The following is a 17,277-nucleotide window of genomic DNA, read 5'->3' on the forward strand; positions in this document are numbered from 1 at the left end:
CGATCAGGCCTACCAAGGAAGGCAAAGGCCTCTTAAACACATGCCTGCTGTTCCTGAAATCTTCCGAGTTTTTATTACTACCGTGTTTTTATTTCACCACGGAGCTTTCAATTCCATTGAAGCAATTTAGGAGAGTAATGGCATGGGGTAGAGAGACCTCAGATGTCCGACTTGCATTAACAGACTGGAAGTAAGCTACCTAATGGGTTTACGAGGCTAAGAAAGCCTTGTCACCCAGCACATGGCTTTAGAGGCCAAAGCCACCCAAATGATCTCAATGGGGTAAAAAAGTGTGACTCCAAAAGTACCCCCTATTCAAAAAATCTCATTCTCTGAAGACTAGTATCTCTCCCAAATATGTTGTTTTCTTTTCACTTGCCTCATTTACAGCATATCATCCTTAGAAAAACAGGGCTAAGAAAAAATGCCAATAGATTTTTCAGTTAAACCTGTTGCTAATCAGGACCTTCTCGTGAAAAACAGGGAATGAGAAAGAGTCAATTCCAAGAGGCCCTCACAGCCAGTTCTCGGTATCACCACACACCAGGCCACTTATATTGGGTGGGTCTGGGGAACACCAGAATTTCCATCTTCATAGTGGAATAGCGCTTGTTCTAGAAGACGCTTTTGCTGTACAAAATACCATTAAGTATGATCCCCCTTCAATGCCATCGAGTTTTAAAAAGATTTTTCTAAATGAGTTGACTTTAAACGAAATTTTAGAAATGAAAAAGAGATTTCTAATTCAGCTAACTGCTGGTCAGTTGGAACATGTTCAGGTACATGGGGAGGGTTTTCCTCCTTTTTCTCTACAGTCTCATACCTTTACACAAGCCAGCCCCTGAATCCCTGCAGGTCGGTAGACTTTCAGGCCTCAGACCTCCACTTAATTTTGGAAACATTCATATACTTATTTGAGATTAACTGAGCTCCTGAAGTTGTCCCAGATCCTCATAAATTTCTCCTTTTCCCATGCTCTAATATTAACTTCAATTACAATACTTCTGTTGGACTTACTATATGCAATTCTTTATTTTCCCAATGAGAAAATGAGTTCCAGGTGGGTAGGGACTTGTCCTATTCATCATTTTGTTTTTTCTTCCCAAGATGGTAAAAAAGTATTCCTACTAGCAATTTGACAGTGTCATAGGACTCACAGCCAAGGGCAAGGAATAAATATTCAATTAAAATGGCAACATTTAAACATTCATAAAATCAGAATAGTTAAATAATTTATAATAAATCCATATTTCAGAATGAATTTTCTTGACATTAGAAAAAAAGTCAAGAATGTAAAACGAGGGATTTCTAAAAACGTGATTTTTTTAAATAAGAAAGATACAACTGGTATGGTCTTAAATATATAAAAGTTGATATATATTCACATATAATTATTTTTATAATCAGAGAAAAACTTTGAGGATGGTGGAAAAGACTTTGCAGGACCCTCTACACTTTAGCACATGAAAACAGGGTTCTTTTGTCCCCTGGACTAGAGTTAATTAAAAAAAATGGATGTTTTTTAATGGGAGAAAAATAAATAGCTTTTTTCCTATGGAGATAGTATTGTTAGCATAATTTTGTCCTTCATACATCTTACTGCCTCCAAAACATTGGAACTAAGATAAATAGCAGGGCATTGTCAGGTTTTGAAACTGTCATTGAAGAGACACCTATTCCAGAATTTGCCAAAGTGGGTTCTATATAGCACGTATTCTACAGGACATTATGCATATTGCTTGGGGGAAAACAAAAAAACAGGGTTCTGTGCCCAATGAGTTTGGGTAATAATACCAAATCTCATTGACTCTAAGACACACTTTACTGTAAGAGACACCATTATTGATGCCAAGATTAGACCAAATCAGGAATCTAATAAAGCTAAGGCAGCTAAGGGCTGAATTCTTAGTGTGAGAGAAAAGGAAAAATCCATGTGCAGAAGGGAATGCAACAAAACGTGACTGTCAACCTTGATACTAGCTAAAGGGAGAGACAAAAAATTATCTCCTACAAAATTGCACCACAAATGGTATTCACCAGATTTACAATTCAAAAGATCCTGGAACAGATATAAAGATCGTAGGTAGGCAGTGTCCCCAGAGAACTGGCAGAAGCCAAATACTCTCTGGAAAAAAGTGACTTCAGGAGTAATGCCATCAAGAACAGTGTTAGTTCCCCTCACAAGACGACCAACTGGCAACTATCCACAGACAAGGCACCATTGTGAAAATCCAGAACTGGGGAATGAGGCTGAAGCACCCCCACCCCTCCCAGACCACAGAGACCGAGGAGCATATGAGAAGAGAAGCCATTATCCCCTGACCACATCGCTCCTCTCCCAGGAGGCACAGCACTGCACCCAGTGGGGAAAAAAGAGCCCAAGATGGACATTCAGCTCTCTGAGCACTAAAGGACACTTCCCGGGAGGTCCATTCCCCTCTTGCCTCACTGGAATCACTGGGGGAATCTGCAGGAGCTCAACCCTTGAGCATCAGAGAGATGGAGACGGGGGGCGGGGCCTATAGCAACCAGCACTCAGATTAGGCGGCTCTCACTCCCACTTGTGGTAGCCCTGGAGCAGAGATCCCAGTAGGGGCTCTGCCCATCTGCAATTAAATCAAAGACTTAAGCAACTTAATTCTAGACAGGTGATGTTTCTTACAGCTGGGTTTAAACATCAGCTACTCATGTCTTTGGAGCAATCATTGTTCTCCCTTGCTGTTCTCTTTTTAAATGTGAACATTGGCGAGAGAATTAAAAATCTAGTTGCTTAACATCTGACTGACCAATTTTATCAGATCCTGAAAGCAGAGCATAAAATCATCTAAATGTAGAGGTTAGAAGTTATGGAACACTAGTTTCAACTTCACAGTTTTAACAAAGACAACTTTGGCAGTGAACGTGCCTATCTAATCTTGGTGTGTCTGCATATTGTACAAATCATTAACAACTTTTCTGTGCCCAAAGAGTTCTAAGTGCAGGTTAAGGCGTCCCTGCATAGTTTGTGATTATTCAAAAGGCTCAAATCTTTACAATATGAAAACTGGATCTCTCAGAGACAGAGCTTAGCAAATAGCCTTGCTTCATTCTAACAAGGAGGGAAAGAAAGTACAGCCTAGGAAGGCACAGGCCACACTCCCGTACTCATCTGTGCCAGACAACAATGGAATTGTGAGCAGGTAAATATCCCCATCACAATGCCTTCTCAAAGTAGAGCTAAGAAAAGTTTTATTTCTGAGAAGCTAAAATCAAGACTTCGCTTTACTTCAGCTATCTAGAGATTATCAAAAATATCAATAGAGTCTGCTTTTCGTTCTGGGAATGTTGTCCTTAAAAGAGAAAACTAGGAGTGGGTATAGGTGTCCCTCACTTTAAGAAATCTCAACTTCTCAAAAAAAGAAAATGATGTACAAAACCTATTTTCATTACAAAAAGGATTTTCTAATCTCCCTTGGCACATTGAAGATAATATAGAATGCAAAGATTTAATTCATCCTCATTTTTTCTGGAATAAAATGATTGACAAAAGTTAGCTTTATGCATGTCATTGAAACCAGTGATTAAACCCAAGAGGAAGAACAACTGAAGAAATCTTTAATGAGTTATGGCTCCCATTTCATTTTTAAGGACAATCTTTTTATTTTGTTGTTGTTTAAAACACTAACACCTTTTTTATTCATAAGTATATTTAAATGCTATAGGAGTTACATTTCACAGTTGACACCCACAGTCCAAACATTCCTGATATCCAAGATATGGGATTAAGTAATATCCTTTAATATGAATATGAGTGGATACAAAAGTAGAATCCTAATTTATAAATTTGCTAATTTTTCTTCCTTACAAATACATAATCTATATATCAAATTTTAGCTACTGTCAAAACATCCTTGCTATCAGGGTATCAATGACTTCTCCCTGATTTAAAATATTTACATTCAGTGTGTTAGGTGAGTGACTGTCTTCCCAATAGAGATACCTCAACATTTCTTGTTAATGTTTCTCAGACTTCTGAGTTAAAACTCTACATCAAGCTTACCTGTCATCATACAAAAATAATTTAATAAAAACTTACCAGTGCACAGGAAAGAGTACCTATTTGTTATTAGGTAAATAAGAGAAGAAGAAATAAAATTCCAACTAACTGTATATTGTTCTTGGGTTCAAAGCTCAAGTCAACTATCAATTACATAACTGCCATACTGTCACTTGTATTAGGCACATAAAAATGTCTTTTATTAGTAAAGAGTCATGAGGAACAGTCATTTACAATCCAGGGTGGGTCTGAATAAAGGAAAGAAAAGTGCTTTTTTACCAACCTGGGCTGAGAAACCGCAGAAGAAACCGAACCAGAAATGCACAAGTGTGAATGCAAAATTCTTATAGAAGAAATAGCATAAGAATTTGCACATTCGGAAATAGGACCACCTTCCATGGACAAGGAGAAGCCTTTGGAGGTATCTAAACTGTGCAAACGAATAGTCGCTGGCTAAGACCGCTTGCAGTCCTTCCTGGCCGCTGATGCCAACGCCGATGTGAGCACCTACAAAGGAAAAGAGGAAGGCTTTCACTCCCCAAACAAAGATACCGTCTCTTCGGGAACTTGTCATTCCATTTTTATGTTATTATTCATGTACAGAAAACTTACAGTATAGCATTAGTAACTTTCACGTATATTATCACATGAAACACTCACAATAGGTATTTATTCTAGTTTTACAAAAGAGGCATCAGCTCAGAAAATTTGAGTAACCTGCACAAGGTTTTACAATCTGTAATTTACAGGTGAAACTGGGACTAAACCCAAGGGTTGGGATTATAGGACCAGCGTTCCTTCCTCTACACCAATGTCCTTTTCTGGCCTAAAAATGTACAAATGATTTAGATACAAAGAGGATTTTTTTTTTTTTTATGAATGCTAATAATGGTAGACCCATTAGATCCAGAGTGTTCGCTCAGAAGCACTGGGAAAATGAAGTTGTCATGCAGTCTCCATTACACACGGCCAAATGCTGACTCTGAGGGCGCAAAATCTGCAGCAGCCCCCGTTGAGCGAATGTTCTCTTACTTTTGATCATGCTGACATCGTTGGCTCCATCACCTATGGCCAAAGTGACAGCATTTCTGTGCTTCTTCACCAGTTCTACTACTTGGGCTTTCTGGAGTGGCGTCACTCGGCAGCACACCACAGTCTTACACACGCAGGCAAGTTCTAGGAGCTCATTCTTGACATCACTTTCTAGGACATGAGCCTGTGTGATTTAAAAAAAAAAAAAAAAAAATCCAGACTAGAACAAGAAACAATAAACAAGAGCCATCATTTGGGAAGCAGATTTCTTATTTCTCAACTGATTTCTTTTCTAATTCACTTCAATAGTCATTGTCAATTCAGGGTCACATAAGCAACAACAACCAAGTAAAGAAATGAGTATTGAACTCCTACTAAGTGCCAAGATTTAGAATAAACATAAAAGACACAGTCCCTTTGCATGTCCTCCTTGGCGCATTATCATGCTGCATTGGAGAGAGACAGTTATTATAAATGCCAGAGAAGTTCCAGAATCTCTGGAAATAAGGAAAAACAAAAGACAGAATCTATCCATCACTTCACCGAGTTTAGAATTAAACTACAAAATGATGGCAATTTGTTTATCCTACATGATGGAATTTTTGCTTCTTTTGCATTGTTGTTTTGTATATTTAGTGTTTGCTGTGGTTGTTAATGCACAGGTGAATGAAAAGCAGATAATCTGGAAATTAGCCCTTGAAGAGTAGTGATTGAAATCCAGAGGACTGTGCAAAAGAGTGGCATGCAAAAAAAAACAGGTGGTAGCTCCCACAGGGTCCCCCAACCATTTCCACCCTCGCTTCTCTCCAAGTACATAATAGCCTTTACATATGCCAAGAAATAACTTAAAAAGAGAGCATAATCTTTTGTAATTAACTCTGAATTTTTTTTTTTTTAGAGAACATCTCACTGTACATTGCTTAATAAACACAGTAAAAGGAAACGGGAATCCACCTAAACTTTGAATCATCAGTATCTCTGAATGAATCTTTGGCAAGATATTCACAGCTCATCACAATTGGTCCTTATATTTCTTTTGAGTTCTGTGTTCTACCACCACCTTTAACTTTATTCTTTACTCCCATTGTGCCAAATTGCTTATTTCCATAATTTGACGTGTTCTTTCTTGCTTCTGTACCATAGCACTGCTGTCTTCTCTATCTGAAAACACCACTTCCTCCAGGAAGTCTTCCCTGACTTTCCCACAGGAACTAAATGTGTCTGTGCTCTCAAGCACTGTGTTCGTTCCTCTTTATAGTATTTGTCAAACCACTGTCAGATCAGTTCCTGCAACAGATGGCAATCCCTAAAACAAGGACCATGTTCTATTCACACCCTTATCTTCAGGTTCTAGTACTATGACCTAGCATGCTTAGTAAAAGCTAATGGTATGACTAGAAGGATGGATGAATGAGTACAAAAACATGACACTGGTAGAAAATTCTAATGTCAAGGCCTATAATTCCTAGGGGGAAACGGTGAGTTAGCATTCTCAAATAAAAATACCCTTTCTGAAAGAGAAGGTGTGTAACTAACTGTCTTGCCCAGAATAGTCCCCTTTTCTGTATTTTCTTTTTCCTTTGTTATCAACAAATGAAAATCTAAACTCGGACTCTGAGAAAGACCCAATTATATTCTACAAAGCATCAAGATTTAAGCAAACTGGAATCATAATTTGTTTTGTGTTTTTTGTTTCTTTGTTTTTTTAGCCTTTGACAATGCTATCAGAAACATGGTCAGTTCTCCTTAAACGGAAATTGACATTTCATAGTTTCACAAGCTTTAGGCATTGATGCCGAAGGGGTTCTTAAAAGCATCTATCTTAGCTCTTCCTTTCAAGAGATTTAGAGACAGAGGGAGAATAGTGTGTTATCACCTGAATACTTTAACCCACCACACATTGGCTTCTTTGAGCCTGAAGGAAAAAGCAAAGTACAGCTCATTGGCGACCTTTTCCATATTGTGGTCCCCGGGCAAGTTAGCTTGGAAGCCACGAGCTCCAAGTCCCAATTGACAGGTTCATAATTTTCAGTTGCTATCCATTTGTGCAAGGGAGAAGTTCGTGTCATCTGGACAAACTTTCAACTGAGCTTGGCCTGCAGCTGAGCTCTGTAACTTTCCACGGTGTAGAAGGCAACACATCATTACGTCTGGAATCCAGCTGGATAATGCTCTAAGCACTAAGAGCTAACAGACAGCTGATCACAAGGGGGAAAGTACAATATATGCATATCCAGCTCCTTTGGTCCTCTAAGAAACTGTCTAAAAGAAGATAACATTTATTTTTCAAACTCCAGAAGTGAAAAATGATCATCAACGCTGAAGAAAGATGTGAGATTAGCTCTTTTTGCATATAAATGATAATTTTACTGGAGCGCAATCAGAACTTTTGTTTTCTAAATTAGAAACTCAGAAGAGCATTTTGATATTTGTTCAAGATTTGGAACCTGAACTACATTAAAAGTACAATGCAAGTTTATTCTATTACGACAAGAACCAGATTTCCTAATCAAAGCAAATTGTTTGGCATTGCTGTAAAATGCTGCTATTTAGAAAAACCACCAAAGGTACCTTAATGGCAATAATTTGGTGTGGTAATTATATGAAGGTCGTGTTGTACTCTGCAAATCACAAACATTAACAAGAGCAGTGATTGTAATACATTCATCCAGTTGCATTATTTTAATTAAATAACAGTGAACTGTGACACTCTCCCTTAGAAAAGCACTTAAATGATATTGCTAAATGGTCTATAGTCATTTAGACAAGATTGATATTCTGTGATTTCAGTATTTATTTGTATCCTCCCCCTTCATTGTGGTGGTTCAAGCAATAATATATGAAATATATATTAGAAGTTTCCTTTCCTTTTGCAAACAGGAAATCATTACATATGCCTTGTTTCCAGTAGTGTCATTTATTTTGAAAACACAAAAGGAGATCTCATTGTGGCAGTACAAAAAAGACAATTATTAGGATGAAGAAAAAGAAAGAACAAAGCCTTCAATGAACTCACCAAACTGTGGCCATTTATGATTAAGGCATAATCTCCTGTTACAGTCTCTTCTACAACTGAGTCCAGCTCTAGCTGCTGCTTTTTTTCAAAAGCTACATGGCCATTGGAAAAGCTTCTGTCTTGTCCAAACAAACTTTCCTTTGCTTTCCTTAAAAGAAAAGGAGGAAAGCAAATCATAACAAAGTATACAGAGCATACCTTTCTACTTTAACAAGAGACTAGCTTAGAGGTAAATTCATTTCATCACTATTCAGACAGACTGTGGCATAAGATTCTGTTTCGGTAAGCAAGCTGGGTAATTCTTTGTGATAGGGATACCATAGCAAATTCCAAATTCCAACAAGTAGGAGGGTCAACATAATAAAAACATAATCATCTTGAATGTTTTAAATTACTTATAAGCTAAATCACCATCTTAATCTGGGCTTCAATCAGGGGCTCTTGACAAACTTGGCATATAAGGTTGAGCTTCAAGAGCTTAAGAAACACTGATCTGTCACATGATGTCATTAAATAATGAAAGACTAAAGACAATTGATGAAATCTTCTAGGAATTCTGGGGCATCTATAGAGTAAATAAAGTAATCAATCTGGAGAACAATGTAATATCATCCATCTTAAAACAGCAGGCTTCTAAGAACGACATCTTTTATAAATTTGACAATTAAAAACAAATGATGGCATTTACTGAATTGGCAGAGTCATTATAATACAATGGAATATTTTAAGTGAAAATTGTATTCATCAGCTCAAACAATAGAATAAGTCTCTAAAGAAACTATAGACACCCAAGTGTAGAGGGTCATTCCGAAGGGAAACTCCCTTCACTGTCCTAGATCTAATCAGCAGAATAGTCTTGCACACATCTCATCCATCTCTGAGGAAGAGGAAGATTGTATGGTGAGTCAGTATCCTTAAAAGTGGCATTTTACTTGTCTCTTCAAAACGAAAAGATGATGCTTTTAAAGGAAGGGAAATTTCCTCTCTCCAAAGACCCTTGAATGACAGGCTTTGAAGTAACATAGGGCAAATTGACAAGACGACAGAACTTTCGACCACAACCCGGGAGCTGTACAGCAGACACTCCCTGAAGATGAGTGTCAAAGTCTGCCACCAACACTTTCGGCTACAACTCACATATACAAAATGAGTGCGCATGAGAAAATGGGGACTGAGAGGCCAGAAAATGGATGTTTTGGCTTAGAGAAAAATGAAATGATTCCCCAAAGGCTCATTCTACATAGAAAATGTTTAACAAAATGGTTTTATGCTGTTGCTCCTCTGAAAGAAGGGAATGTTCACTGTACGGAAACAACCATTTTAATCTTCAACTTTCTATCTATTTGAAAATGTAACGTTAATTGTTTACATGCTAAGTTTAAAAAACAAAACAAAACAAAAAACCCTATCTTCTGGCTCAGCATCTTCTGCTGTCCAGGACCAAAATCATAGCCTGTATTTAGGAACCCAAGCAACCCAGAGGTTACATACCCAGAGGTTACATACCCCTGGCTCCAAGGATGATATTATGCATTTAGCTATCAGATTCCAGAATTAAAAAAATTATAAAGTCAGAGTGCTACGTGTGAAATTTAAGAGTTAGGATGGGGAAGGGGAGGGAGAGCAGACATGAAAAATCATTGTTTTAAGTGGGAGGACCAGACTATTGCATCAGATAACCATGTCAGGGAATCCTTCTCACAGACATGAAAATTTACAGTCTCATATAATGAAGAAAGCAAGAGAGACAAGTTCCTCGAAAATGAACATTCTTCTGACAATGTTGCAGAGCTCATAAATTGGGTCCTAAGAGAGCACCAAAGGGCAAAAATCTCCTGAGGTTTCCTTTTTCGTAAAGTTCACACTCGCTGTATAAATGACACAATCTCTGTTTTCCCCCCAGAGAATGAAAACATTCCAAAGAAGGGTGAAGTTCATGAAAGTATTGGCTGAAATTTTATTTACTTAGGATTTTTCCCCCCCTAAACTGTCTTCCTAACATTTCATATGAACCCTTTCCAGGCAGACAAGGCACAGTTTTTCTAGCTCTGCTTAAATTCCCAGCGCACTTCCTCTGCACTGGCCAACCCTCTAGACTGGGCTCAGAAGTTTTAAGACCTCTGCCCATGCTCTATTACTGTCATTTCTTTTTTCTTCCCGGAACTTAGCTCTTCAAATACCAGCTGGTTCTCACAAAAACAATTTATTAGGAGGGCAAAAGCTACGCATAACTCCCTTCAATGAAGATGAACTATATATTTTTGCAGGCATTACACACAATGCTTAACCACAGAATACAAATAACACATGCTAAAACAAAAGCATGCCTTTTTTCCAAGCTTTGTAATAAAGGTCAGTCTATTACAATGTTGGCATGCAGAAATGAATTAATGGTTGAAGCAACCGTGGCATTTACAGCCCCATGCCACCACAAACACGGCAAAGCAGTTAGGCCCACGTTGGCGCACATGCAGTCTATAAAGAAGAGACGGCAGGGAAAGGAATCCTTTTGTCAGTCAGTCTACTTAAGGCATTAAAAGTGTGAGGACATAAAGTCATGACATCATGTTTGAAAGAAGACAATCTTGACTTTGGTATAATAGCATTAGGATTGGGACCCAGAAATTTGGGTTTAGGCCTGAGGTCTGCTTCTGGCATCTCATGTGCCCACAGTTGAGTTATCTGACTTCTAGCCATTTGATTAGTCAGTAACAGGCCCAGGCTAGAACCCAGGACTTCTAACTCCTAGTTCTCGGTGTACCATACTGAACAGGTTTACCCATAGATTCAGCCACAGGTTGCCTCTATGTTGAGACAAAGATAGAATGCCAGAAGAGCAGTTAAAGGGCTGCACTACTCTGCCAACAGTACCAAAGCGGAGAGATAGATGAAATTTTTATTTCAATCCCTAGTTCCCCCCTTTACTACCTGTATGACCTGTAAGACATTAAACCTCTGAACCAGTTTAGAAACTGTTCTTTCTTAGAAACTGAGGGAGTGGTACCAGCCAGTCAGACTGGTTGATACCAGCTATGAAAACTTGGGTAGCTGTACCCACGTGTACTAGATCTCTAAGATTACTTAGTGCTCTACAGTTTTACCATTTATGATAGAAACTTAACTTACTAAAACATTTTGCCTGGGGGACTAGAAGTTGGGAATTAGGAACAAGATGCATTTTTGTTGGGCCTGCATAGTGTTTAAAAAAATCTGTCTACATTTATGGGCAACGTGATGTTCACCTTCACCAAATGCCTCCCTATTGGCTAATGTCTTATATACAGCCCAGGTCATACAATTAATGCTACCTTCTTGGCCCTGGAGCCAATCAACCCTGCTCATTCAAACAACTACCTTTCCACCAAGGAGATGTTAAAAAAAAAAAAAAAAAATGCATATTTTGTTGATTAAGGAGGAAATATCAATTCCTACGTGTATCACTGGGTTACTTCTCAGAAGCAGTGGAGTGGAGTCACTTCATGGTTTAATTATTTATAAGACATCAATTTTTCTAACAATAAAGCATTTAATCAAGGCAACAAAAATGAAACATGGAATGAGTTTGCCTGTCAGCCGAAGCAAAATTATATTCTGTCTGTTTTTCTTTTGGGCAGACAACATATGTATTGATGAAATGTAATAAATGCAGTAATCTTCTGAGAAACTGTAAAAGAGTTTAATTGTAGACCTCTGAGCATGTCCTCAGTACTAGAGCTGGTATGGCAGCAAAATTAACCCAGGACTCTAAGTGTCTATAATGGTTTCATGACACTAAATTTCAAACAAGTCATATGCATAATATGCATGAAAACTACATCCATGTTTATGAAATAATCTAAACACATTTGTCAGGTTTAAAAATAAGCATTTAGGTCATTTCCTCCCAATAGCTACTGGATTCTGTTCTTTTGATATATTTTGTTTGTTTTTGTATGAATTCTCACTGAACTCAAAAGTATAACACAAGAAAACTGAAGAGTATAAATTTATGATTTCAATAGTTTATCCCCAAAACTACGAGTTTTGATATAAGTATCCAAGATTAGAATTATAGACAGCACCTCCAGCAATAAATTTTCTTGGGTGTTCTTTTCTCCCCAATCCTAATAGTAAGCAAATGCATACTGTAAATGTATTGATTTCTCTTATACAGAATTTTCTACCATGCATTGCCTCTCAGTTTTAGACTCTAAGAAGGGGGTGATCTCTAAGTCTGAGTTGAAATAAGCATTATTTGCCAGTCAGTTAACCAAGGTGGCCACAAGGGTACTGAAATAATTAGTCTAGATAGAAATTATTTTTTCCCTCTGAAATTTTTTTCTTCTCATTAAAAAACTGGAGATAATTTTTTGGCTTTCTTCTTAATTGTAAAAGTATTGCATGAATACTATTACAACTTCGGATAATACAAAGAGCCATAAAAAGAAAGCAAACATTATCCTTAATTCTATCAACCAGAGAGAATAACAGTATATGTCCTCCAGAGCATGATGGGTAGGTAGACAGATATGGATATAGATGCATAGTGTTTTACATACATACATACATATATACATACACTCACACACGTTTTTTTTAAAAAGCGTTTACAGTATGCATGATATTTTATAATCTCATTTTTCACTTAAATATACCATGGATATCTTCTAATGTCAATAAACATGTAATAACTTTTAATGACTACATAGTATTCCATTGCACGTATATGAGTATATCATAGTAATTAACAAAATTTTTATGGCCGGCTATTTGAGCAACTTAAATTTTATATTTTCATAATTTATATAGCAATGCATATTTCTTTATATACATATTCATACATTTTTCCATTTATTTTCTTAACGGTAATTCTTAAGAATCATTGGGTCAAAAGTGTACATATATATAATTTTGAAATATACTGTAAATTTGCCCTCTAGAAAGTCTCTACAAATTTATACTCCCAACAATGGTGTATACGAATTCACATTTCTCTACATTGCTTCCACATAACAACGGTTATGTTATCTACTTAGTCAACCAATTGTAGCTGGATAAAATCTTGAGATAACTTTGGGTCCCCACCCCTTCTGCAATCAGGGAAGCTACCACAAGTGACTCTCTCTGTTAACTCAGAGACAGACCTTGCCTCCGGGGGATCTGACAGAGACAAATACAGGGGACACTTAAAAAGAGTCAAGATCTTGCTTTTTGAGTACCAAAATAGACTCTTGAAACCCATAGCCATGACATCATTCTGAATTTCAGCAATCTGGAATTTCACTCATTGGGCTTTTTCAGAGGTAAGAAAAACGTTTCTGCAAGTCTCAAAAGTCTAATCCTTAAAAGAATTTGGGCATACAATGTTGCCACAAGCAACAGACTAAAAGAAATGACCTCTTTCTCCATCTCCCATTCAGCCTAGAGTAGAGGGACACTGAAGAGAAGCTTAGATGCTGCTGAGTTACTCAAAGAAGCCTGGGTGCTGACCCATACCCTGGACTGGTAGTTGATGGGAACCATGTGGGTAATGAAACCCTCAGGTAAATTTCTGGGAATCTGAGTATGGAAGAGTTGCTACTGAAGGACAGTGACATGGAGGGTGTTAGAGTAAAGGGATTTCAGGAACAGAGGCAGCCATATAAGAGCAAAAGTGTTTGCGGACACAGAGAGGTTAGGAAGAGCAGCCAAACTTCCTGTTTCCCCCAGGAGGGTGTGAACATCATCCCAGAGGGACGGCCAGCAACCCAAAGAGACCAGAGACCAGATGGGGACACCAAAGTGAGAAGCACTAGCTGGCCAGCAGGGCAAATGCTGAGAATCACTGGCACATAACGCAATGGTGCGTCCTACACTTGAACGAAATTTACCCCAAAGTGCCTAGTTTAATTGTTCTATCATCAGGCAGAAAAGGGGTTCAAGTTCAGTTGTAGAAAATTTAATGAGTTTCTGTTCTTGCACATCTGAGAGTATTCTGGGCTGTGAAGTCAGACAAGCTAGAATGACAAAGTATCCTTCTACTTCTCTTGACATCAAATCAAATTCCAAATCCTATTCATTCTACTTCCAATATAGCTGTCAATTTCACACCACTCTTTTCTTCCCCATTGTTATAATCTCACTGCCTTAGTTTAATCTTCATCATCTCTGTGCTTGAGTATTCTAACAGTGTCCCGAAGCATTCCCGATACATTTCATTTTCCCATCACACATACTCAATCTATCCTGTCACCAGAGTGTTATTTCTAAAAGGCAAAATTAGGTTTGTCGCTCTTCTGCTTCCACGCAATCTACATCCACCCAATACCTTCAGGATAAAGTATAATCACTTTTGTTTGCCAATCAATCTGTCACCAATCCACCTCTGAAAAATTATTTCCACCTTTAGGTCTATGATATACACTAGCTACAACTTGGAATATTGCTCCTAGAATATAACATGATTTCTTTCATGTTTCAATGCTTTTGTCAGTGCTACCACTGACAACAACCTACAATATCATTATCCAATAAAACCAATAAAGGAAGAGGACCCATAAAAGTGTAATAGAGGTCAGCATAGTGTTTTCAATATCTTAAGAAGGTTAATAAAAAATGTAAATTTCTCTATGATAAAAATGCATAGAACCCCTAATTTTTGTTTTGTTTTGTTTTCTGTCATTTTTGGCAACCATGACATCAACCTGGTGTAGAAAACTGCTATATCATTCTGATTAGAAGCTATGACTGGAGATTGTGCATGTCTTTGCCAAATAAAAATTGGGAGATCTAATTAATTGTTACTGATAAAATTTTTTTATTATTATTTAATAAAGAGAAGCTTAGAAGAGAATGATAGACTCCATAGAGTCCACTGGGGAAACATTAATAAAAGTAATCCTTTTGGTGGAAAGATTGGGAACAATGACAGAAGGAAAGAGGGAAGGAGGGAAAGGGAGAAAGTGGAGAGAGAGTGGGGAAGGTAAGGAGGATACTCGTTGATGGCTGTAAAACTTTCAATTCTTACCTCACTTAATCCCCCAATTAAAATAATCCATAGGGTAGATATTTGTATATTTCCCATTGAACAAATGAAGAAACCAAGCAAAGAGAAGTTGAATAGCACATCAAAGTCACTCAGCTAGACAGTGAGCTTGAAGTCAAGATTCTAACTCGGCTCCTATTAACAGGAAGTCTGTACTCTTCCACCTAATATCTGCTGTCTCTCCCTGAATTTATTCTGCCCTAGTTGCTCATCTGGTGTCTGACCTCAAGTGAAGCAGTAAGATGCCTCAACAACTACATCTTTTTTCTATTAACTATTTAAAGGGAGTAAGAATACATGCAAGGTGTGTTTAGGAAGACATGTGACAAGGGATTCGGAGCACAGGCTCTGGAACCACGGGCCTAGATTTGAATCCCAGCTGAACCACTGACTAGTTGTGAAACTTTGGGCACCTTATTTACACTATCTGTGTCAACTTTCTAACCTGTGAAATAAGGATAATGATAATGTCTACCATTGGGTTGTTTTGAGAATAAAATGAAATAATACATGTATACATATCCCAGGCATGGTCTCAAAGCATTTAGCAATAGGCTCATTAGAATGTAGATCTCCTCACTACCTTCCTTCAGCAAGAGTTAAAAAAAATTCCCCAAAGAAACAAAAATTTAAAAACTTTAATTAATTACCAAATTATTAATGTTTCTCCCATAGACTCTGTGGAATCTACCATTAAAGCTACGGAAATAATAATAATAAATTATATCAATAATAATTAGATTTCCCAGTTTTTATTTGGCAAACACACATGCAATCTCCAGTCTAGCTTCTAACCAGCAGGATCTAGCGGTTTTCTACAGTGGGTAAAGGCAGTGTAGAAGAAGTTGGGAAATTTGATCTACAAGTATCAGTTAGTGGTGCTAACAGTTAAGACTGCCTTTCTTTTCAAGATTCAGGAACAAAAGTTTAACGGTGGAGACACATTAAGGAAACCCTTCACGCACCACTGCTGTGTTGAGGGAAGGTTCAGCCCTGCTCTAGAGTGTAACAAGCAGCAAGAAGTTTGTCTCTAAGTCAACGCTCTGCTTGGCTAGACCCAAAATGCGTTGAGCTTAGAGAAGCTACTACCACAAGTTTCAGCAAGGAAAAAATGTTATCAGACTGCATTTTTTAAAGTTCTGGAAAAATATTTATGCAGACATAAAATGTTTTTCTTCAAATGAAGTAACAAAAAAGGAATAAATTGGCAGATATTAAGAAACATTATTTCTCAACATTTAATGTTTGCCCACTCTTACCTCCAATTTTACCACTTATATAGTGGTTACACAAACTTCACAGTATCTTGTTTCTCATAAGCATGATACATCTAGGTTTAATAGCAACTATTTCAAAATACCTCATTCTAAAAGACTCTATTCCAACTTTATACATCATCTTTTACAGTTGTGCTTCCCAAGTTTATCTGACCATAAGCTTCATCTGGGTGCTTATTATTAAAATACAAAACCCTAGACCCCATCTTAGCTCTTAATATTCTTAATTTTCAGGTCAGAATGAAGCTAGTATTTTAACAAGTATCCTCCATAATACTGATCACTCATTATCATGTAAGAGTTAAAAGGTTACTCACCCCTTCATAAATGTAAAGGTTAACAATGTTAATGATTTGAAATCCTTTTCTAAAAATACTTGAAAAATGTTGGAGGCCTGAAGATGATAACTCACCACTGATGTCCAACTTATCTTAATTTGTCACCAAAATGAATAGAACTTCAAGAAACAAGACCATAGGAAACTATAGAAATGCTTTCCACTTTCTCAGCTATCTGGTCTTCCTTTTCTCCTCCCTCCCTCCTTTCCTCTCTTCCTTTCCTCCTTCCTTTAACACTTACCTGAGTTCTTCTCTGACTTCCACTTCCGTGTTCCCTGCTATAATGAACACATCATTCATGTCATCAGTTAGCATGTTGCAAGCATACCCAATGTTGATGGCAGTTTCTGACACAAAACAAAGTCGACTTCAGTTAGGACATCATGTGATAACATAAGTACCCTTTCCATAGACATTTTGAGGCCATTGCTGTATTTCCTTAGAGCTTACAGTCTTCCTTCATGTCAGAGAGAACATGACGATTGATAAAATGCAAGAGACCCAGAGGGAAATTCAAAGACCTGGTCGCCATGATCAAATTCACCAATTGCTAAATCCCTGGAGAGGTAGCAACA

General features: G+C 37.6%; 1 protein-coding gene across 5 annotated transcripts in view; it reads right to left on the minus strand.

Annotated features, from left to right (window-relative positions):
- Positions 1-17,277, minus strand: part of ATP8B4 (ATPase phospholipid transporting 8B4 (putative)) — a 193,373-nt gene that overhangs the window by 27,696 nt on the left and 148,400 nt on the right. For all 5 annotated transcript variants that reach the window (XM_074327761.2, XM_074327758.2, XM_019730670.3 and 2 more), the window contains 4 exons: positions 16,944-17,049; positions 8,085-8,232; positions 5,069-5,252; positions 4,320-4,543 (listed from right to left, as the gene is read on the minus strand). In XM_074327761.2, coding sequence (XP_074183862.2) covers positions 4,320-4,543; positions 5,069-5,252; positions 8,085-8,232; positions 16,944-17,049 — 662 coding nt within the window. The remainder of the gene's footprint in view (positions 1-4,319; positions 4,544-5,068; positions 5,253-8,084; positions 8,233-16,943; positions 17,050-17,277) is intronic.

Source organism: Rhinolophus sinicus, chromosome 3 (genome assembly GCF_057876585.1).
Source record: "Rhinolophus sinicus isolate RSI-liver-muscle chromosome 3, RSI-T2T, whole genome shotgun sequence".
Taxonomy (NCBI): Eukaryota; Metazoa; Chordata; class Mammalia; order Chiroptera; family Rhinolophidae; genus Rhinolophus; species Rhinolophus sinicus.